Consider the following 24,195-nt stretch of genomic DNA (forward strand, 5'->3'; position numbering starts at 1 on the left):
GCTCGGTGGTGGGAGGAGGTGGGGCTGAGAGACAGGAGCCCCCTCAGTTCCCTGTGCCCCTTCTGAGCCTCAGTTTCCAGTCTTCCCTTCCCTCTTCACCAAAAGTTGTAACAATGAACAGACAAATTGGTGTAAAATGGAGGCCAGCAGGGGGCGCCACGTGGAAGGTTTGGGGCTCCCCTTTATGAACACCACAAAGAGCTCACTGTCGGGGCAAATAAGGCTTTGCCATGCATGGGGCAGGGGTGAAGATGGCCTGGAAGCCCCAGGAAGTGGGGAGAGTGTAGGGTTCGGGGGTCAATGGGACAGGGGCCAGAGTCCCTTGAGAGGGCAAGACAGGATCACCCCACCAAGGCTCCAGACTTGAGGTCAGTTGGTGCCTGCCTGGCGTGGTCACAGAGTTTATTCTTGAGGCAAATGGTGCATTGAGAAGGAGGGAGTGTGGCCTAATGGACCAGTGAAGTAGGAGCGTGATGCAGGCCTTTGCTGGGGGGTGTGGGGTAGGAAGAGCAGTGTGGAAGGAGGCAAGGGGTAGTCTGAGGGCCGTAGAGCTGGGAGGTCCTCAGGAAACAGTGCATGCTCCTAAGGGTTGGGAAGCCCAGGAAGGAGCTGGCATCTCCAGGTGCTTGCCAGGATGGGCTCTGCCTCAGCCCCCACTAGGCTTTGGGGAGCCAGGGCATGTACATGGGCTGTGTGTGAGCCTGGTTGAGAGCAGACAGTGAATGCTCAGGCCTCCCAGAGGAGCGCTGACGGGGTGGGCTTGAGGTCTTGGTGACAGGTGACACTGTGTGGGGGAGCCTGGAGGAATATGGCAAGTGCTAAAACCATTGGGATGATGGAAAACCCCCAGTGTGACTAGGAGGGATGGCAGGGGTGGTAGGAGAAGTGGCAGAGTTGGTACTAACCCAAGTTTCGGGGCCTGAATGGGTGGGACTCTATTCTCAGGCAGAAGATGGGGACACCTAAGTGGCTCCGTTTCCTCCTGAGTGTTCCTTGCTGCCACCTGGTGGACAGGCATGCCTGATTTATGGCCTGATGGTGTGAAAAGCCAGGCTTAGAGTCGTAGGACATCTGAAGTGGAAATGACCGGAGAGGTCATCAAATCTTTCTGTATAATGGAGAAACTGAGGCCCAGAAGAGCCATAGGCATGGCTAATGGACAGGGAAGGTCACATTTTTTTCATTCAGTTCTGCTTTTCACAACGTCTCAATTACTAAAGTGAAGACCTGCCATGTCTGATGGGGAGGAGGGGTCTTGGCTGTCACTTAGACCCAGGAAGGACCTGGAATCTGGATTACTGCCCACATGGCAAAGGGAACAGGATACATTCCCAGCATTTCCTTGTTCCTCTCCACGCAGCAGTTGATGTGGCTCCTGAGGTCCCAGTGGAATTGCCCAGTGTCCTCTGGGGCCCAAGGATCCCAAGTGGGGCCCTGGCCTGACCCAGGGGTTGGGGATGGACACTTGGAAGAGTTTATCAGTCGGCAGCTGGGGTCAAGGTGCCCTGGGTCACCCACATGAGACACACTGGGGGGACCAATGCCTCGGGCCTGCTTCAGTCTTTCAGGGAGGAGCTGGAAGGCCTCATCCAGGAGCAGATGAAGAAAGGGAACAACTCCTCCAACATCTGGGCCCTGCGGCAGATCGCGGACTTCATGGCCAGCACCTCCCACGCAGTCTTCCCAACATCTTCCATGAGTATGTGGGGAGCTGGGGAGGTGCCAGGAGCAGAGGTGGAGGAAGACGGGTGGGGAAGAGAGGAAGGAGCAGGAAGAAGCAGCTTGGTTGCCGGGCTACGGAGTGAGTGGTACAGTTGCGTTAGCAGACCTAGGGGAGCTGAGCAGCAGCCAGAGGTACCTGGCTCTGCTTCTGTGCTGCTGCGATTTCAAGACCCACAGGAGAATTCTCTCTGATGCCCGGAAATAGGAGGAGTGGGTGCTGACTTAAGGCAAAACCTGTTTCTGGTTCTGCTGGGGGAGGGGGCAGGATAACAAGGTGTCAGTGCTCTGAGGGGCAGGGCAGCCTATGTGTGACCTCCCCACCCCCACCCCTCATAAGTGGATTAGCATAAAGGGAAGAGCTTTGCAACTCAAGGTCCCTCACATGGCTTCTGCTTGAAAGGCCAGGAGTGGAGAGTGAGAATTCCCCTCCCTGTTACTCTAGCTATGGGTACAGAACCTCAGAAAAATCCTGGCGTCCTAGCAGCATCTGGCCCTGACTCAGGCTGCTCTCTCCTCAATCCCCTGAGCCACTCCCTTGGAGATGGAGTAGGGGGACAGAAGGAGGCCATTGAAGCCAGTGTCTCCCTACTCCACGAGACAGGCCATCCTACTTCATAGATGAGGGCCGAGAGCAGCCAGGGCGAGTCATGAACCCGTCTTCCTGGGCCCCAAGTCTTTGCCCACAACCTTTAAGAAACAAACATCGAAAAATAATTCCCCTCAACAAGATGAACACAGGATTATGGTTGAAAATTAAGAAAACAGTCAAGAAAGGGAAATAAAAATTTCCCTTTCTTGATTACTGTGTTCTTACAACCAAGAAATTACTATTATCAATATTTTGCTGTATATCCTTCCAGCCTTTTACTCTTAAATACAGATTATGCGCACAAAAATGGAATCACATTATACGGACAAATTTAATAGCCTTAACATATCTTGACTAATTTTTCACATAATAAAACACAGTTCTATAATATAATTTTTGGTGGAAGTATGCTATTCTATGGCATGGCTGAATATGCCATAGTTTATTTAATCAATTTCCCGTTTTTAGACTTTTAGGTTGTTTCCAACTTTTTGCTGTTATGAACGACAATGCAATAAACATCCTTGTAAATAAGTCTGTGATTATATCCATCACCATTTACTTAAGATAAATTACTAGAAGTAGAATTACTGGATTGAAGTATATGCGTGTTTTAAAGACTTGAATGCGTAATGCCAAATGTCCCTGGACAAAGATGAACCAATTTACATTCCTACCAGCAGTGCAGTCGAGTGCCCATTTCCTTCCTCTGTAGTATGTATTACCATTCATTTCATCCTTTTGATTTGATAGGTGAGAAATAGTACTTTATTTATGTTTTCGCATGCATTTATTTGATTACTAATGAGGTTGGATATATTTTCACATACATATTGGCGTGATTTTTTTTTGTAGTAAGTTGCCTGTCACATCCTTTGCCAATTTTCCTTCTTGTGTATTCTTTTCTGATAGATTTTCAAATCTTTATAAAGTAAGGCTATTTCCCTGCTCTGTCAAATATATTACAGTTTTCTTCCCCCGTCTCCTTTGACTTTTAATTTTGTTCAGGATGTTTTTGTGTTGTAGAATTCTTTGACTTCCATATAGTTGAATCCATTGTTATTTTCCCTTGTGTGTTCTGCTTTTGATTGCATGCTTAGAAACACCTTCCCCATGTTTTATCATCTAAGATGCCCTTAATTATTCATCTGCCAATTTTTATAGTATTTGTACAAGTTTATTCTTTAAAATAACTTTAGAAGTATTTTGTCAAGTCTCCCCATCTACCTCCAAAAATTCCTTTTAGGATTTTTATTGGGATGACATTAAATGAATAGATTAATTTGGTGGAGAATTTATAAATTTATAATTTTGTATTAGAATGTTAGCTCCACCTGGGAAAGGGTATTTATATGTTTTGTTCCTTGCTATATCCTGGAATAGTGTCCTGGACTTAGAAAAGTGTCTGGCACATAGTAGGTGCTTAAAAAATATTTGCATGAATGAATTTTAAATCTTTTTAGAAATGATGTGTGTCTTCTATTTAAGTCTTTAAGGTCCATCAGAAAAGTGAGTAGTTATTTTCATATAGTCCCTACTAATTTCTTAAGTTTATCCTGGAAATTTTATATAACTTTGTTATTTTAAGTGATTCTTATTCAATTTTCTGTCTGGTTATAGCTGTCATCTTGGGAAACTTGTTGGATATATGTATTTATTTATTTATTTATTTGTTGTTTTTTTTTGTGAGGAAGATCAATCAGCCCTGAGCTAACATCCATGCCAATCCTCTTCTTTTTGCTGAGGAAGTCTGGCCCTGGGCTAACATCCGTGCCCATCTTCCTCCACTTTATATGGGACACCGCCACAGCATGGCCTGACAAATGGTGTGTCGGTGTGCGCTTGGGATCTGGGCCCGGCCGCCAGCAGTGGAGCGCACATACTTAACCGCTACGCGACGAAGCCGGCCCGCTGGATATATGTATTTACAGTAGCCCCTTATTGAACTCTTAAATTCTAATATCTTCTCAGTTAATTCTTTTGGGTTTTTATATAGAAACATCACATAATCTGCAAATAATCGTCATCCTTTGCATCCTTTATTCCAACATTTACCCTTTGGTTTATTTTTCCAGTTTTCTCATTGCATCTGTTAGAACTCTCAGAACAATGTTTAATAATAGATTAGAGAGTCATCATCCTTGTCTTGTTTCTGACTTTAATGGAAATTGTTTTACCGCAAGAGATAGTTATCCTTTGTCATGTTGAGGAAATATCTTTTTATTCTAGTTCAGTATGAGTTTTTCTCAGAAATGGATGTTGAATTTTATAAAATGCATTTGGGGCACTTATTGATTTTTCTTTCCTTGAACTATTGATATGATGAATTATATTAATAGATTTCTGAATATTGAACTCTTCTTTCATTCCTGAAATAAATCATTCCTAGTTTTGATGCATTCTTTTAAAAATACTCTTCTGGATTTGATTTGCTAGACTTTTATTAAGGATTTTTACATCCATATTCACACATGAGATTGGTCAGCAGTTCACTTTTTGGGAAGACTTCTTTTAGTATTGGTATTGAGGCTTTAATTTCATAGGATGAATCAGGGTGATTCCCACGCTTTTCTTTGCCCTGATGGAGTTTAAATAAGATAGGAAGTGTCTGTTCCTTAAAGATTTATTATTCACTTGTAAAGCCATCCAGATCTGGAACATTTTTGATAATTTTATTTTTTTTCTCAGTTTCATCTAGGGTTCTTTAAAAATTTACTTTGCTGTTTCTTGAGTATATTTTGGTCATATATTTTATTTTTTTATTTTTTATTTTTTGAGGAAGATTGGCCCTGAGCTAACATCTGTTGCCCATCTTCCTCCTTTTTTCCCTTTTGTCTCCCCAAAGCCCCAGTAGATAGTTGTATGTCATAGTTGCACATCCTTCTAGCTGCTTTATGTGGGACGCCGCCTCAGCATGGCTTGATGAGCGGTGCATAGGTCCGCGCCCAGGATCTGAACTGGCGAACCCCGGGCTGCCGAAGGGGAGCACGTGAACTTAACTGCTACACCACCGGGCTGGCCCCTGGTCATGTATTTTATATAAAATAATCCATTTCATGGAGCTTTTCAAAATTATTGGAATGATTTACAGTATTACTTTTGTCATTTAAGTTCCTGCTGTGGATGAGATAGCATCCCCTTCTCATTCCTGGGGCTGTATATTCCCACTTTCTCTTCATTGGCTGATCCAGGTGTTGGTTTATTCATACATCTTCTCACAGAAGCCAATTCTTGGATTTACATATTGGTTCCACTAATTTCCTTGTTTCCCAATTCATTAATTTTGTTTTTATATTAATTAATTCTTTTCTGTAACTTTTCTTTGGTTTATTTTGTTCTTTATGTTTGTTCTAGAAGAGAGTAAAATGGATTTGGCTTATTTTCATATTTAATTCAATATTGAAGTCATTTAAGGCTATGAATTTTTTCTCTGAGTATAAATTTGGTCTTATCCCATGAATTTTGACACATAGTATTTCTTTTATTGTTAATTTCTAGATAGCTGGCAGTTGCTATTTTGGTTTATTTTTATTCTAAGAGCTATCTGGGAGTGTGTTTTCTCATTTCCAAGTGGTTGAATTTGTATTCTTTCAAAGACTTGTTGATAATATCTAGTTTTATTGCATTATGTTTAGAAAATGTGGCCTATTTAATGTCTGCGTTGGGGATTTATTGAGATTTTCTTTGTGGCCTAATAATATCATTTTTAAATGATATGTGGGTAGAGATACTATCTCTAGGGCATAGTATTTAATCTCTATCTTCATTTATTGTTTTTGATTTTGTAAAAAATGAGAGTTAAGTCTCCCACTGTATTTGACTTCTGTTCATTCTCTCTGTATTTCTGAAAGCTTTTGCTTTGTACATCTTGAAGAAATGTTATTCAAAGCAAAAGTGTTCTTTATAACTATAGCTTCATTATGGGTTATGCCTTTAATCCATATAAAATGACCTACAAAATGGCCCTGTTTGTCCAAAAAAATATTGTTTTTCCTGACTTCTACTTTAGTAATATTATGGCTGCTGTTTATTTTTTGTTTATATTGGCCTGGCATACTTTTGATGATCCTTTTATTTTTACCTGTTTTGTGTCACTTTCGAGTTTGTTTTTTTAAACCTCCTATGGCATTGTCTTTTGACATCTGTTGCTGTAGCAGAGAAATCTGAAACAGCCTATTTTTTGTTACTTTGTAAGTAACCACATTTTTTTTCTAGATGCTGGTGGATTTCCCCACTTATCCTTGTATTTTAGAAATGTTGTCAGGAAACACGTCATTGTAGGTTTTTCTTTTTATGGACTTTTACCCCTTAATGTAGTAGGTCCTTACAGTTTTTATACACAGGTGTTTTTTTCAGTTCAGAAATTTTTTCTTCTAGTATATCAATACTGATTATCTATATCTATATCTATATCTCTGGTCTTTGTCTCCCATACCTATGATATTCTTTCTCATCATTTTCATGTCTCTGACCCTATACTCTTCCTTTTGAGAGAGAAACAGGGCTGACCAGCATTCCCACTGCCTCGCCAAGCAGCCTCTGTCAGGAAGACAGTTGGATGCCTGAAAATCTGATTCATGCGCGTCCAGGGTATCTGAGTCAGGGAGTGTGGAGAGGGGAAATTCCAAGTGTCGTAAGTTCAAGCCCAGATAGGTTGTTTTTTGTCCAGTTCCATTTGCCTTAGTTTTTTTTTTTTGCAATAGCATGTCCTTCAGTCTTAGCTTTTAGGGGGTTCAGTAAGTTTTCATCTTTTTCTGTGTTTTCTTAGGTACGGCTCAGTTAGATCTGAGTCACAAACCTGGCGTTCAGCCATCCTAACTTTTGTGAGGCTAGTCAGAATAAGCATTCTTTCTATTAAGACCCTGAGAGCAGGGGACTCCTGTGGTACCCTCTAGTCTCTTCTCCCACCTTGGGCCTGTGGGTGAGTAATCCTCACCAGGAAGCTCCATGGGGTGGGGGAGGGGACTCTTTGATACAGGACACGGAGAACATGACGGAGTGAGTGTTTTCAGACCTATTCTGGCCATCAGTAGGACTCCAAAGTTATTTGTAAGAGGACTCAGAGAACTCTGGGTCTGAAGACCCTCTCAACAATAGCACCACCCCCCTCCACTTTGCCTAGGGACCTTATGCTTTGATGTGCCTCCCTTCTTGCTTCCAGGGGTGAAGCAAAGAAGTAATTTCTTGTCTGGGTAATGCACGGAGAGGAGGAAGGGATCCCAGACTCGTCAACTGGAACTAGAAATCCTTGAGTTTGGAATGTCATTGTTGCACTTCTTGCCAGTTCAGCTGGGCCTTTGAACTACTCTGTCCCTGTCAACTACATTTCCTGGACATATGCCCTGGAAGTGTACCACCTCTGGTGGGCACAGGTGCTTTCGGTGCATTTTCCTGACAGGGGGTGTTTGAGGCTTGCTCTGCAGCACCCATCCACCCTCACATTCGCAGACAATCTCATGATTTCAACTAATGGCAAAGCTGATACAGGACATACATCATACTGTGTAGCAGCGAGATTTATAGAGATGGTGGAAGCTTCCGAAGAGCATTTTAATCCATTAAAGTTTTCAGTGGGATGCTGGGAAAGGCAGCATCAGGAGGCTCCCAGCCAGATATCATTTTAAGCCAGAACCCTTTCCTATTGATTCTTTTATTGGTTCCTAGACACTGACTAATTGGAGTGCTGGGCCTCAGACCCCCTCTTCTGCCTTCCTGAGGCGTGCAGGCAGCAGTCATCATGGTTAATGGGACAGACTGGACGTCAGCTCCTAGACCCTTTGGTGCCCTGAGAACAAGACTACCAAACTCTCTAGGCCCCTTTCCATATCCCTTCTATATCTTCTCAAAATTCCCGGAAAGAACCATAGGTAACCAAGGGACCGCATATCCAGAGGGGAACAGATGTTGCCCCTGAGGCCTCAAGGCCGTCAGCCAACCACAGGCACACTGACTTCTGGAAGTTTATGAATTGTCAGGAAAAGTTAGGAATTTACTTCCCTGGCTGACTTGGCTTTCTATTTGCCCTGTTTCCAAATCAGAGAAAAAGCTATGTTACATGGTATAGTTAAAACAATGTGATGATAGCAGACCTAATAATTAGAAACTTCTTCATTAAAACTAACTGATGGGGCTGGACCAGTGTTGTAGTGGTTAAGTGCGTGTGCTCCGCTGCGGTGGCCCGGAGTTCGCAGGTTCGGATCCTGGGCGAGCACCGACTCACCGCTTGTCAAGCTATGCTGTGGCGGTGTCCCATATAAAGTAGAGGAAGACAGGCACGGATGTTAGCCCAGAGCCCAGTGTATGGGGCACTGCATTTGGGGCCTCCACAAAAATCTTCCTCAGCAAAAAGAGGAGGATTAGCAACAGATGTTAGCTCAGGGCTAACCTCCCTCACACACACACACACAAAAACTAACTGATGAAGTGTACCCATATCTCCACTCAGCAAGTTATTCTTGCTTTAACTCAATGTCCATCTTTAGGATTTATGGTAAGCTTGGCATTCTGAGATCGCTGCATTCTGTGGCCTTGAGTCTTGCCACATTTTTGACCAAAAGCAGTGCTGCTCTTACCCGGATAAGTAGAGGACTTTATGTATTCTATGGGTTTTCTCTCCCTGGGTAAGGGTCAGAAGATGTTGGATTCCTGCCTGCAGAAGTCTCTTGTGCAGTTGCAGTGCCAGTGAGAATTTGGAGAGGACTAGGACAAGGAAGCAGGGGCAGACGGGAGCCCCTGACCCTGACAGTTGCCTCGTCCCTGCCCTGTCCCCTGCAGACTTCTCCATGATGACGCCCATCAATGACCTCCACACAGCTGACTCCCTGAACCTGGCCAAGGGGGAGCGGCTCATGCGGTGCAAGATCAGCAGCGTCTACCGCCTCCTGGACCTCTATGGCTGGGCCCAGCTGAGCGACACCTACGTCACGGTGAGGATAGCATCTTGGAGTGGGGTGGGGCACTGCGTTTGGGGCGCCCACAAAATTCAAAGGGAGAACTCCTGACCCTTGGCATGGCCATGGCACCGCTGGTGGCCTTTGGCCAAAATGCGATGAGCCCTTCCAAGTTCTCTAACCGCTGTGGTCACCTGAAATAAATAAGATGAAGAACTGGAAACACTTGGATCCTATTTCTAGGGCTACCCTTAACCATTGGGAGATTTCTCTTGTAGCTCTGTTTCCCCAGCTCCAAATAAAGGCTGAGTCCTCTTCATCTCTCATGGGTTGGGGGGGAGATAAGTGTTCTTGGGAGGAAGATTTGGGTGAGTGGATTCAGGGGAAGAGGGAACTCAAGCAGAGTGTCCTTGGAAATGACCCCTCTCCCTCCTTGCCACCGAGAGCATGTGTTTTTCCTCCAGCTGAGAGTCAGCAAGGAGCAGGACCACTTCCTGATTAGCCCTAAGGGAGTTTCTTGCTGCGAAGTCACAGCATCCAGCCTGGTGAGTAGAGTCTGGCATCTCATTGCCCATTCCTCATTGAAGTGACAGCACCCCCTCTGCTCCTACAGTGATAGGTCATTTCCAGATTAGCCACTGCCGTCCTGTCCCTCATGGAGCTTGTGATCTGGTGGGGCAGAGAAGACATGCACATCAAAACAAACTGAGTGACCAATAGACCAAATGCGAGGTGCAGACAGCAAGCGCAGTAGGAGGGAGGGGAGGGGGAGGATGGACCTGGAGTCCTCTGAGCCTGGGATTGGGCCACAAAGGCTGGGAGTGGGGAGGCCCTCCTGAGTGGGGGAATACATTAGGATGAGAGCCAATGCTTTGTCCCAAAGCAATGCAAGACTCGTCTAGTGCCGGTGTCACTAGAGATAACTTCTGAGACCCCTTTCAGTTTTCCTGCTCCTTTTACACGTGGTAGGAAGAAACTTCCAGAAGTTTTGGTTTCACTCAGGAAAGATTTCTGGGTGGGAGGAGGAAAGCAGTAGAAGGGACTGTCTTAGAGGTAAAAGAGGCCCAATGTTTCTTAGATGTGTGGGCTGCGGCTGCTGTGCCATGCGCCTGAGAGGGGGACACCACCTTGGGGCCTCTGCTGGGCCTGAGACACTCTCAGAGGTTGAGTCCAGGTACTCAGTTAAAAGAGCAGGCTGACAAAGTCACAGAGTATCTGTGCACGGCAGGGCCTCGAGGACTGCCAAGGCCACTTTACAGGCGGAGAGGACACTGGTGCCCAGGAGGGTAAGTGACTTGCACAGGGCCACTCAAGGAAGTCATGGCTGAATCAGACTGGGACCGCAGACACAAGGACAGCACAGGCTCTGTCTTTCAGGCATTCTGCTCGGGTCGGGGGAGACAGGCGAGGTAATCAGCGATTGAGCTCAGAGTGAAGAGTGTTCTGATAGAGACGAGGGAAGCTTGTGGAGCTTGGGGAAGGGCACCGAGCCCAGCAGGTGCTGAAGGCAGTGGATGGGACAAAGGAGGAGCTTCTAGGTTGACACGGTGCTGCAGGAGGGAGTCCTCAGGAGCCCACAGGATAAGCAGACTTAGACCAGGGCAGCAGGAAGAGGCTGGGCAGAGGTGACTGTGTCTTCAGCAGAAATGCAGAGCACGCCAAGCCTAGATGCAGGCCAGATCCCGGTGCACTTAGAGGACAGCGAGTGACCGAGTCTGGTGCATGTATTTGGTATCTGGAGGTGAGGCTGGGAAGGGGACGGGGACCAGATGATAAATGGCGCTGAAGGCCTCGTTAGAGCACTTTGGCTTCATTCTGCTGGACATGCAAGGCAAGTGAGTGATGTGATCAGGTTTTCCGTTGTAGAAACTGCACCCTGACAGCAGTGGGGAGGCAAACTGACTGCAGGACAACTAGTTGGGGCTATTGCTTTAAGCCCAGGAAGGAAACTCTGGGCCAGCAGGCTTAGTGGGCCTGGTGATCAGTTGGGCTGGGGGTGGAGGGTTGAGTCTGAGGAGCTGGTGGGGTGTTCAAGAGAGAAGTTGGTTGGCATTTGGTTATCCTGGGTTTGGAAGACATCTGGCCTAGAGGTACAGGTTTGGGAGTCATGGGCATGACACGTTCAGGGTGTGTGTGTAGAGTTAGGGTTGCTGTGTATGGTTGTATGGCTTGTGCACTGCGGAAGGAGCCTGGCCAGTGAGTGAGATGGGAGAGGGTGAAATCTAACCTGTGCTCCACTCACTAAATGTGTCCTGGCATGGGGCTTGCTTTTTTTTTTTCTGTGTGTGTGTGCTGTAGAAGATTCACCCTAAGCTAAAATCCATTGCCAATCTTCCTCTTTTTTTTCCTTTTTATGTGAGCTGCCGACATAGCATGGCCACTAGTGCACCGAACTCAATCATTAGGTCACCGAGGCTGGCCCACGGGGCTTGTTTTTTGAATTTGCACAATGGCAATGTCCACACACCAAGCCCTGTGCCCCTGAGGCTGTCCTCAAGAGGGGGTACTTGTTTTCTCACTTGTACGAAGCCACCATATGGGATAGTGGCTGTCCTATTAGGCTGTAGAGAGTCTTGAGTGACAACAGATCACACATCCAAGGCTGAGATAAGGAATACACGAGATCCGAGAGACCATCCCAGAGACGGGACTCTGAGCAGGCCACATGTCTGAGGAAGTGGGGGAGCTGGGTTGAAGGGAAACCAGGGGTCAGCATTGGACATTCGCAGGTTTAAGGCACCCAAGGTGGGAGAGTTGCTGCCATTTCCAGGGGTCAGCCACTTTGAAGTCATGTTCATTCTGTAAAATTCACTTAAAATAGAATTTTGTAGGGGGGATTTGTTGAACATCTTACTGATGCTTGTGCATAAGCAAATGGTGTCAGGAGCATGTCCCTTCCCCACACCAGAGTCTGTCTCCTTCCCTGGGTACCGTCCTGTCTGCCTGGGCCTTCTGGGATGGGGGTGGGGGCAGTTTGCAGAACTGCCCTGTGTGCTGCATTCAGGATGTCATGGTGCTGCAGTGTTAAGGGCCAAAGCTATTCTGATTTTTAGAAACTAAAATCTAGCTTGTTAATGCCCAGGAAGACGCGTGGTCAATAAGTTAGGCTAACTACCAGCTGCGGGGAGGTTGCACTGGGGGGCCGAGGGGCGTGCTCCGTAAGAGGGTGTTAGGAGGCACTTGTTTCAGGATTTGGAGGAGGGTCCTAAGAAGGAGATGTTGCCTCGGTTAGTGCACTGTTTTATGAGGGCAGTTTTATGAGGCAGGCGGGAAATGGAGCGAGGGGCTGAAGCTGCCGTTCGTCAAGCAGCAGCAGCAGTGTCTCCTGTTAGCCAGGAGGGGGGGTGTTGGTCATTTTTGTGCTTGCACGGTGTTTTGTCTGTGCTTAGACGTGATTAAGGAGTGGTTTTTTTGTCTTGCTGTGCCATAGTCAAAAGTGACCTTCTCTGATGATGATGATCTGTGAGATTGCTTATGTTAAGCAGGGAACACCATGGCCTGTGTGCCAGGCCAGCCACAGCCACCAGCAATTGTGTGCATACCCACAGGCATGCACACACTCACACATGAGTGTCTGATTTTTAGCCATGACACCTACTAGCTACTTGGAGTCGATAGTGGATTATAAGACCAGGGACTACTTTCCACTTGTCCATTAAGACCTAGCTTTTGGGTGATTGGTACATGGGTGTTCATTATACTATTCTCTTTCCCTTTGTATGTGATGAAAAAGAATTTTCAAAATAAAAAGTAAAAACAAAAGAAAAAGGCTCTGTTTAGATGTTACTTCCCTTAGGAAGCCTTCTCTGATCCCCCTATTTTACTGGGATAAAGACTCCTCCTATCTGCTTCTAGAGAATTCTGTGAATGACTCTCTTCTAGCACCTTGCTACTCAAGGTGTGGTCTTTGGACCAGCAGCATAGGTATTGCTTGGGAACTTGTTAGAAATGCAGACTCTTAGGCTCCACCCCTGACCTACTGAATCAGAATCTGCCTTTTGAGAGGCTCTCCAGGTGATTCTTATGCTCAGTAAAGTTTGAGAAACTCTACTCTAGCATGGTTCATGCTGAGTTATAATCACCTGTGCACCCCATTAGACTGGGTGCTCACTGAGGGCAGGAACCGGGTCTTTTTCCCCCAACACCAGGCACAGACCTAGCTCACAGTGTGGTGGATGAGTGAACGCAGGTGGGTCGGCGTGTGCTGGTCCACCTGGGGAGAGGGGAGTGAGGGGCCTCTGCCTGCCCCGTGGCCATAAGTCTCTCTTCTTCCCTGGCCCAGATCAAGGTGAACATCCTGGGAGAGGTGGTGGAGAAAGGCAGCAGCTGCTTCCCTGTGGACACCACAGGCTTCTGTCTGCACTCGGCCATCTACGCAGCCAGACCCGACGTGCGCTGCATCATCCACCTGCACACGCCGGCCACGGCAGCGGTGAGTGCCAGCCCCGCGGCCAGCACTTCACTCCCTGAGGCCGGCGGCAGACCCAGGGTACCCGTTTCTCCCCGAGGAAAGACATAAGCCCCCCAACTAGTAGCAATCTCATCATTTAAAACAATTCTGGAAAGATTTCCTGGAACTCAGGCCGAGGTGAGGAGAGGGAACACCTGACATGGGAATTCTCATCCTCTCCATTTTTCTAGCTATGGAAGTCTTGGTTTGGAGAGATAAGGTAAGGATGTGTCATGTCTGCCCCACTGCATCCTCCACCCTGTCACATACACTACTGGCACCACTTACCCAGGTGACGGCACCTCCTGAGTTTCTACTCAGGTCAGTTCTGTTGGGCCAGGGGCTGGCATCTGCCCTCCACAGCCCAGCTCTGGCAAGGAGAGATCTTGATTGAAGATAAGATGGTGGGAACCTGGACTTGCCCACTTTTCATAGCCCAGGGTGGGCTGAGAGGTGGTGAAAAGAGCAAGGAAAACTGGAAGAGAGTAGGAGGAAGACCCTCAAGGAGCAGCTTGTCTCCTAAGTGTCTCTGATAATTTCTCCATGTGTACCTAAGGCACTGCAATGTTACTTGGAAAGACAGCAGACAACCAGTTCTGGGTGCTTTCTCAACCTTCAGCCTATATTACTGACCCTCAGGCCACACACCTACAGGGGCAAAGCAGACTTGTCACCGGCCTGTGGTTTTCTCAGCAAAGCATACCAGTTACCAGCACTCAGACCTTCCAGAATTTGGACCAAGACTGGATGATGTATTTGTGACGAGTGTCCATTTCTGCAAAGCCCAGACTTACGTGTGGGGCAAAATGAGTGAAGGAGGGCAAGGGACTCTCCTCAAGCTCTCCACACTCCTTGCTTTTAATAACAGTCAGGGCATGGGGTATGGGGGGTACAACAGGTTTTAGCCCTGTGCCCTGGCACTTATATTGCCCCGTTGCTAGTAAAATGGGGCTTCTCAATGGGCCTCCCTGTTAGTGAGGAGTTGTGGCTGTTTCTGCACTGACCTCAAGGCTGAGGGTCTGCACCAACCCACCCCGGGAGACCCTGGGCCCTGCTTCACCCCAGCCGGATGCCAATTCCACCACCCCTGCCTCTTCCCCGAGTCCTAGGCCAAGAGCAAAGAGGGGGGTGGGCAGCAGCAATAGCTCTCTCGAGTGCATTCTTTGCAGCAGTTTTAGAAGGTGACATACTGACGTGGCTACTGTGAAAACTGTGATGGAAAGATAGTAGAGCGGCCGGCCCCGTGGCGTAGCGGTGAAGTGCGCACGCTCTGCTGCTGGCGGCCCTGGTTCAGATCCCAGGCGCGCACCGACGCACCGCTTCTCCGGCCATGCTGTGGTGGTGTCCCACGTAAAATGGAGGAAGATGGGCATGGATGTTAGCCCAGGGCCAGTCTTCCTCAGCAAAAAGAGGAGGATTGGCGTGGATGTTAGGTCAGGTCCAGTCTTCCTCACAAAAAAAAAAAAAAAAGAAAGAAAGACAGTAGAGGAGCTGCAAGAAAGCAAGACCCAGCCAGGTGGAGCTAGTCCACAGGGAGAGCCTTTCTCGTGTGCTGCTTCCTCCCCACACCAGTCCCCTGAGTAGAACTTGACTGTGCCACTCTGAGGAAGGGACAAACATGGTGACAGAGGGGCTGCGGGAGCTGCAGGTGCTAACCATTTCGTCGTCTCACTAAAGGTGTCAGCCATGAAGTGGGGCCTCCTGCCTGTCTCCCACAATGCCCTGCTGCTGGGGGACATGGCCTATTATGACTTCAACGGTGAAATGGAGCAGGAAGCGGATCGGATCAGCCTGCAGAAGTGCCTTGGACCCACCTGCAAGGTTTGGCTCAGCTGTTTTGGGAAGATGCTCCGGGGTGGGACTGTCAAAAGCTAATGTCACAAGTGACACGTGTTCATTAGACAATGTTTAGGAGTTGCACATAAAACATGAAATAAAATTCTGTCACGCTACCCTGAGATTTTGGTGCGCACTCCAAATATATTCACATATATTTACAAAACTAAGATCATAAAATATATTCTCCTTTTTTCCCTTAGCAATATACAGTAAGCACCTTTGTATGTTATTAAATACTTTCTGTGTCACTATTTTAAATTATTAAGTTATACCTCATTGTATGAATGGCTGTGCCACCGCTTATCTGAACGGTCCTCTATGGTTGGACATTGGAAGGTTTTTCTCCCCCCAAATTTTCTCTTGATATACACAACACTGCGATGAAAATCCTTTCAGCTCAATCTTTGTGTATGCTTGAGATGATTTCCTTAGGATAAATTCCTAGGGATGCATGTTTTAAAACTCTTACTTCATATTGCCAAATTGCCCTTTCTTCCCCTCAACATCTGGTATGTGAGAATGCTGTTTCCCTGTGATCTCTCCAAGCTTGAGTGTTATCACTTTTTTTTTTTTTGCTAACTTGATAGAGAAAAAGAGACTCTCATTATTGTTTGGTTTAAGTCTAAAGACGTGTTCTATAACAGCACATAATTAGGGGTGGTCAGCTTAGTACGAGAAGTTTCTTAGCCCAGCCTGGGTTGATGAACGCTGGCTCCTATCCTCGAAAGGTGCTCACCACCTGAGTCATTTCCCATCTGAGACTCCCTGTCTTCCCATCTCTGACATAGAGGAGAAATCCCTGCCGCTGTCTCCTGACATTCTCTAAAGCCTCATTAGCAGTGCCTGGAGAGGGATGAGATGTTCACATTTATGAAATGCTACAAGAATTTGAGAGAAGAGGCATTTCTTATCTGCAGAATCATTTGTGGGCCAGAGTCATTGTCCCTTTCCATTTCTGTGGCCTTTGAAAGGAAAAGCTCAAGCTGTTTTCAGCAAGAGAGGGTATGATGATTAGGCCACCAGCCCTCAGCCCAGGTCTGCAAGGACAGGTCTGATACATGGATCTGTGTCCCAGCTCCTAGGTGGGCATCCTCTGATTTCAGAGAATTTTTGAGGATAAAACCAACCAAGAGGAGTTTCTGGCACCTGGGCCTTGGAGAGTTAGGCTCTTGGTATAAATTCATTTCTGTGTTTTTCCCCCCTTTTACCTACCTGCCCCTGACTGAGTCAGAAACATAGCACCAACAGTGAGAATACCTGGGTTCTAGTTCTGATTCTGCCCCTAATTAGCTAGGAGACTTTCCATTTCTTTAGGCTTCTATTTTCTCTTCTGTAAAAACAGTGAGTTTGATTAGAAGGTCACTACAACCTCTTTCATAGAACTGTAGGATCTTCGAGCTGCCAGGGCCTCATTGAGTTCATGGAGAGGAAACCTGCGATCCAGAGAGGTGACATGACCACCTGTTTCTGCAGAGCCATCCCTCAGAGAGCCACCCCCTTCGGTTTTGACTCCCAAGTTAACTAAGTCACAGGCGCAAGAGGCTGCTTTTGAGGTTGGACTCTCATATTGGACGTCAACTAATTTCCTTCACTTAGCACAAGCACCAGTTTTTCAGATTTCTAAGCTCTCCAAGGCCTAAAAATCCAGGCATTGCCCAAAGAAATCCACCAAGCTATTTAATCCAGTTTTAAAAAGCATCTTCTATTTCTTAAAGTCACATGTAGGGTAGCATTGGGGTGTTTGTACAGGGAAATAAGCAAGGAGTTGGGGGGGGACTCCAGGATGGGATATGGAAATTGATCTGAATAAAATGAAAAATCTCTCCCTCTTAATTCAATTTTCAAAGGCTGACAGTTTAATTGGCCATTTGCTCCTCTACAGATCCTGGTGCTAAGAAACCATGGAGTGGTTGCTCTAGGTGACACCGTAGAGGAGGCGTTTTATAAGGTCTTCCACCTGCAGGCTGCTTGTGAGATACAGGTGAGCAAGTTCTCTGGGGAGTGGCTCTGATGGGGCCTGTGGGCAAAGGCAGTGGCCCTGTTGGCTGTGATTTGGGGAGTCCTGTGAGCCCAGCCCTCTAAAAGCCTTGTCCTATTTCTCTTGGCTTTTAAAGCCTTGGCACCACCTTATCATTCTAAAGTTTCACACTTAGAATCAGTTTTTTAGCTTTAAAAAACTTATCACCATTGTCTAACAACCAACACCCAACTCTTGGGGGTCAGTGCCCAGGATGGGGAGCTGCCTGGGCTCATCAATTGGACAGCAGGAGAACCCATCATAGGGCATATGAAAGTTCTTACCATGTTCATATATTACCTGGGGTTTGCCTGTTACATCTAGCTATGCCCAACAGACACCACACAGGTAGGTCTTCTTTTCTCTTTCTATTTGGAGAGGGCTAGTTTGCAAAGATCGTGAACCGTGGTCAAGTCCAGAAAGAGGAGTGGAGAGCAGGCCAAAGTGGAGTGTTGACATGGCTGGCCTTAACGCCAGGGAAACCCCAACGTGATGTCCAGGGAGCCCATCATGAAGTTCTAACCAAGGGATAGGGTGAGGGGTGGGTGGGGAGTGTCAGTGATCATGGGGCACCTAGAGGTTTGTGTCCAAATTCAAATCCTACAGCTTTATTAGATAACAAGGTGGTGTTGGATAAGCCAAGCACACGCTGCTTTTGTTCCTTTCAGTGTGGCAAGCCGTCAGGGGTGAGTAGGGGTCCCCAGCTCTGGGCTGTGTGCCCTTGGGTCAGGGACTTGTTCTCCGAGAGCCTCCATTTCCTCAACTGCAGATGTGAGGCCTATAGAGTGCTTGTGAGGACAGGGCCTTGCAGGCAAGGAGAGGTGTTGCTGATGGTCTTTTTAGGACTCAATTGACAGAAGGGGAGGCTAGCAGCTCCAGGATGAGTCAGCTCTTATCCGGGCCCTTTTGGGTCCCGTCTGCCCTCCCCTGGCCGGTCTGGCCAGAGCAGCACCCCGAGGGAGAAGGCCTGCCTTTCTCTTGGGGGAAGAATGGGAGGATCCCAGAGGCATCGCTAGTGGAGGCTCTACAAGTGGTACCTTTCTCAGTGGTTTTTAAAGGAATATGTTGAGAGGACAGTTGTTAAGACAGTGATGAAGAGGGGGTAGAGGAAGTGGTATGAGACTCCCCTCACCAAAAGAAATCAGCAGTGGTCAGAACAGGAGAACATGGAGAAGGTAGAACAGGACCAAAGCGGTGCCTTTCTGATGTGGTGGCCTCCCTACCCCCAACCAGTGATGGTGGCCCTGAGCTCTGACCCCTGAGTGATGTTAGAACCCGGCAGAGCCTCTGATATGCCCACTTTCCCCTCCTCACATCTGAGCTCCTAAGAGCTCCCCATCTTCCTTCTGAAGAAGAGGCTTCCACGAGAAAACAGCTCTTATCTCTTTGCAAAGACAGCAGAGCCCTAAAAATGAGTGGAGAGAGATGCCCATGTATCTCCCCACATGGTGAAGTACACCGCTCCCAAGCTCCAGACCCTCAGAGATGGCCACTGTGCAATTTAACCAAAGGCAGGATGGCCATCTAGCCACTGGGGAGATGAAAGGGCAGAGCTGCCAGCCACTGGCCCTGACAGTCCTCCAGCTGCTTCTCTTGGCCCTGCTTGCTGTCAGTTTCTTTTTAGTCAGGGCTGGTGTGATGTGACCTTGTTCAAGTGCATCAGGATGGAGGCAGTGAACCCTCAGAAAAGCTCCAGTGGCGTTTTTTCAGCTGGTGGAGCAGAGAGGCTTCTAGAGGTGAGAAATGATGCTGGAAGGTGTGGCAGAAAAACAGGCAGGGAAGACCAGAGGTGTGGGTGGTCTAAGGCATGGAAGATCCCAGGTTCCGGCAGTCTGCAGATGCTGTTGGGATTGCGGCCGTGGCTGGGTCATTTCTGGTCAAATGGCCAGCCTGAAGTTCTGCTTCCATCGTGGGCCTAGTTTTCTCCCTTGGTGACACTGGCAAACAAGCAAACATGGCCATGGTCGTTTTAGTGGTTCAAGGCTAAGAGCCTATTCTGTTCTCCTGGGCACAGTGTTCTTTTGCTCCCCATCAGTTTGGGGTTCCAGGAAACTGGGTCATCCCCAGCTGAGAGAGGCAGCTCCCTGCTCTGCTTACAGGCGGATGGGATGAAGCTCAGGCAACTCTTCTCCCTCTGCTACCCATCGCCATGGAAACCCATGGGGGAAGAGGGAAGTGGGAGGAGGCAGCTCTTGCAAGGTCGAGGGCAGTTCTCTCCCCTCCATGAAAGACTAGTTGCTAGGCGATATTGCTCCTCAGCCTTCCATGGTAAAACCTCAGAATTTATTTATTATAAACATTTATATGGCACTCCCTATGCACCAGGTGCTATTCTAAGTGCTTTACAAATGTTACCTTAAATAATCCTCACGAGGTAAGTACTACTATTTTCATTTTACAGATGAGAAAACTGAGGCACAGAGAGTGTAAATAGCTGCCCAAAGTCACACAGCAAGTAAGTGGCAGAGCCAGGATTTAAACCCAGGCAGTCTGGTGCTCAAGTCCATGTCCTTAAACACTACATTGCATTGCCTCTCAGGGCAGTAAGGGTCATTGGGAAAGGTCACCTGACAGACTGGGCCCTCTCCTCAGGGAGCTGGCAGTTCAAGTCAGGGTTTCCGGGTCCCAGGGCTGAAGCCCTGCCTTGGCCAGGTAGGTGTCCAGGATGAACTAGGTAATTGATCAGCCAGCTGGGATTCACTAGTGTTTTAATTTTTATTTTTTTTGGTGAGGAAGGTTAGCCCTGAGCTAACATCTGTTGCCAATCCTCCTCTTTTTGCTGAGGAAGATTGGCCCTGGGCTAACATCTGTGCCCATCTTCCTCTACTTTATATGGGATGCTGCCACAGCATGGCTTTATAAGTGGTGTATAGGTCCGCGCCTGGGATCCGAGCCTGCAAACCCTGGGCCACTGAAGTGGAGCATGCAAATTTAACCACTACACTACTGGGCCTGCCCCATGGGATTCATTACTTTTGCAAATGTGTTCCCGTGCGCTCAGCCTCAGTGCTGGGTGTGAAGCACTTCAGAATTAGAAAACACAGCACCAGAGAGCAGAACTGGGACCAGTGAATGGACTAATAAAAAGGTAGATTGCAACTCAATGTAATCTATATCAACTCACTGTAACCCTCCTAACACTTGGACAACAGCACAATAGGCTGCCTCCCTGAGCGTGGTGCTGACCACCTTCCAGGGATATTGGAGAAGGACTCTTACTTTTGGTGGGAGGATGAAATAAATGACCTCTAAGGTCTCTGTCTTTGCCAGGATGTGGAGTCATCTTTTTAAGATAAAAATGGAGCCTTCAGTTAGACACATGTCTTGGATGAAGAGGGCATGGAAAATGAGTGTTCTTGCTTCCTTGGGAAGGTGGCCTGGCTGACCTCCAAGAAGTTTCATAGGGGCCATTTGTTACACGGTGAATTTAACACACTCCAGGGTGTGTCCCGGATCCTCAGCATTCAAACACATAGACCTGTGTTAGTCAGCAAGCTAAATTGCATCCTTTCGTTTTCAGTAACAAAAAATAAATGTCACAAACCTGGAACACTGAAAGTTTATATAATTGGAGCAATTCCCCCATAATAAGCAGGCTTATGCAGGATATCAAATATTAATCAGAATGCTAGTGTATTGACGTGCAGTGCAAAACCCCTAGCTCACTACCTAGGGTACTTGGAAACCACCGTCTCTCTCTGTAGCTGGACTTACCCAGGAGGCCAAATCATAACCAATCTGAGTGGCAGATACAGGAGTAAATAGAATGTACCATTAGATGAGCATGCAATTAGAAAATAAGGAGATTAGTTAGATTAATGAATGTTTTTCAGGATAGTTCTAAAATTGCCTGCTGTGCACACACACCTCTTGCCCTAATACTCAAAGTCCATTGTCTGTAAGCACCTGTATCATCCCCTCCCCATGGAGCCTTGACAGTGGGACAAGCACTCTAAGTCCATTGGTGACAGGTACCCAAGCCCTACACTGTCCCCACTGTGCACTCTCAGATGTCCTCTGCCTCCTCTCTGGGTTTCCTTGACTGACTAACCCCATCACGGAGGATGCATACTTCCTTTAGACCTGTTAATTCAGCCCATCAGGCTATGCTCATACTTTGTTGGCCTAGAAGCCAGCCTATTTCTTTCAAGTGACTTTTTTTTTTAGTGGGAGATATTTCAAACACATAGAAAAATGCAGAGAATAATATAATATACACCCGCCACCCACCACTCAGATTTAACAAATATTAATAGCCTTTTTGCTTCAGATCTTTTCCTCTTCAAGAAATAAAATATTATAGACAAGAATTGAAGTCCCCTTAGAGCCCTTTCCGATCTCATCCTCCCACCCTCCCCAGAAATAATCACAATTCAAAGTTGGTCTGTATCCCAGGTAACTTTCTAGTCCTCTGTATTGTTTTATTCTTAAGATTTAACACTTGCTTTTTCCTTCTTCTCTATAGTTTCTAAGAACTGACATTAAGAAAGAAACTACTAATATCTCTTTCCCTGGACATGGGTGCATGACCAACAAGTTTGGAGTGGCTTTTCCTCTGGGATGGAAAAGCCAAATGCAGATCAGTTTTCCAAACATTTCTGTTTCTAATCTTTCCTGATCCCCACTCGCACTGTGATCCCCGCTGATCACACACACGAGCATAGGTCAGTGCACAGGTCTATGTGTGTACACACACACACATACACACACACACACACACACATGAGCTGAGGCCTCTCTGCTCTTTGCTGCAGGTGTCCGCTCTGTCCAGCGCCGGGGGAGTGGAGAATCTCATCCTCTTGGAGCAGGAGAAGCACCGACCCCATGAGGTGGGCTCCGTGCAGTGGGCAGGGAGCACTTTCGGGCCCATGCAGAAGAGCAGGCTCGGGGAGCATGAGTTTGAGGCCCTCATGAGGATGCTGGACAACCTGGTGAGTCTCCTGCTGTTGCCCTTCCAGGCCAATCCATTGAGGCTTAGCCCCCAGCACCAGTCAGTACGAGGCATTAGGTAGGCATGAGGACTGCCCACATCATGGTTAAGTTGTTAAAGCCTCGTTGACTGGCAACTTGACTTAGAATTTGTGGTCATTCTAATAGTAGTTGAGTTTTCTTAAACGATGGCCTTTGCCACCCCCTTTGAAGGGCTATGGATGTCATCATACCTGCAGGGTGCTCTTTGGAGAAGGGGTAAGGAGACATTGGTTGGTGGGAGAAGTAGTAATCCAGTAAAAATCAGAACCACAGAGCCTCTCTTATATTGTGGCTTAGTTCACTCCTCTTTTGAAGTTAGTTCTGCCTTTCTTTCTAATTTCATGACTTTGATGCAGAAAACACATAATACCACTAATTTCCTTATTCCTGGTGAGCAGCATTATAACAATATCCTATTGTAATGACTGAATGAATCAGTCATGTAAGGAGTTAACTGGTATGTGTCTAGGAGTGGGCTGATCCTTTAAAGGATACAAAAGAATTTTAAGACATTCTTCCTTCTTCTAGGGGCTAGCAATTTAGTTGATATGAGACATAAACAGGAGACAATTCAAGAACAACAGGAAAGCATGTACTATGAAGAGCTAATTGCAGGAAGAGACTCTAACTTCTTTGATTGTTCAGAGAAGTGAAAGATGAAACCTATCTTTGTAACATTTCTGTATCCGATTCATTTTCCGCCTCCTCACTGCTGCTACCTTGGCCCCTCTTTATTGTGTCTAGGTCACTGAAATAATTAATCCTTTTCTTCTTGCCTCCAGTTCTTCCAAATCATCTCCACTTTATTACTAGACTGACCGTGAGAGTCACTTTACAATGATGAAAGGTACCATCCACAATGAAAATACAACTCCCATTAATATTTGTGTGCTGAGTCATCTATGTTTAATAAAGCACCAGGACCAGATGGTTTCATGTGGGAATTCTTTCAGATCTTTAAGAAACAGGCAATTCTTAGGCTATTTAAACTGTTTCAGAGCAGAATGAATGAAGGACTGCACACCATAACAATTATAACACGATCAGACCAATCTTACTTTGAGTTGATGAAAAATGCTGCATGAAAACTAGCAGATAGTGTCCAGGATAACATTAGAATAATAATACACAATAACCAAGTGAGGGCTCATTCCTAGTATTCAAGGATGGTTTAATATTATAAATCTCTTAAATATATTTCATGATATTAACAAGTCAAAGGTTAAAAACCTTTAGATCATTTTAATAAATATCAAAAGTTATTCGATAAAAATTTAGTATCAATTTATAAAAGAGATAGCTGTTAAGTATGACAGGATGACACTTATTTAACATGATTAAAATGATTTTTTCTCAAAACAAGAGCCACTATCATGGTAAAACACTAGAAGTATTTCCATTACATTTTGAAATAAAACAATGATTCCTGCTCTCAACACTATTATTTAATATTGTTCTGGAATAATACTGAAACTCAATCCAAAGCAGTGAGGCATAAAAATAAGAAGTATAAAAATTGCAAAAGGAAAAAATTACTATTCTTTATAGATAGTATGGTTATATGCCTTTAAAGTCCAAAAGAATCAACTGGAAAAAATATTATAAATAATGAGTGCATTTTAAAGTGGTCAATTATGAAAATGTGTACAAAAATTAGTAGCTTTTTTTGTATCTTATATAATATAATAATATATTTGAAAATATAGTAATGGGAGAA

At 46.2% G+C, this 24,195-nt stretch overlaps 1 protein-coding gene across 5 annotated transcripts in view; it reads left to right on the top strand.

Annotated features, from left to right (window-relative positions):
* Positions 1-24,195, top strand: part of ADD2 (adducin 2) — a 108,428-nt gene that overhangs the window by 61,222 nt on the left and 23,011 nt on the right. For all 5 annotated transcript variants that reach the window (XM_087436601.1, XM_004435570.3, XM_087436604.1 and 2 more), the window contains 7 exons: positions 1,561-1,699; positions 9,086-9,237; positions 9,666-9,746; positions 13,484-13,633; positions 15,329-15,472; positions 17,373-17,471; positions 22,262-22,438. In XM_087436601.1, the coding sequence (XP_087292727.1) occupies positions 1,561-1,699; positions 9,086-9,237; positions 9,666-9,746; positions 13,484-13,633; positions 15,329-15,472; positions 17,373-17,471; positions 22,262-22,438 (942 nt within the window). The remainder of the gene's footprint in view (positions 1-1,560; positions 1,700-9,085; positions 9,238-9,665; positions 9,747-13,483; positions 13,634-15,328; positions 15,473-17,372; positions 17,472-22,261; positions 22,439-24,195) is intronic.

The sequence above is a fragment of the Ceratotherium simum genome, chromosome 11, assembly GCF_057802395.1.
Source record: "Ceratotherium simum simum isolate JZ-2026a chromosome 11, ASM5780239v1, whole genome shotgun sequence".
In the NCBI taxonomy this organism is placed as follows: Eukaryota; Metazoa; Chordata; class Mammalia; order Perissodactyla; family Rhinocerotidae; genus Ceratotherium; species Ceratotherium simum.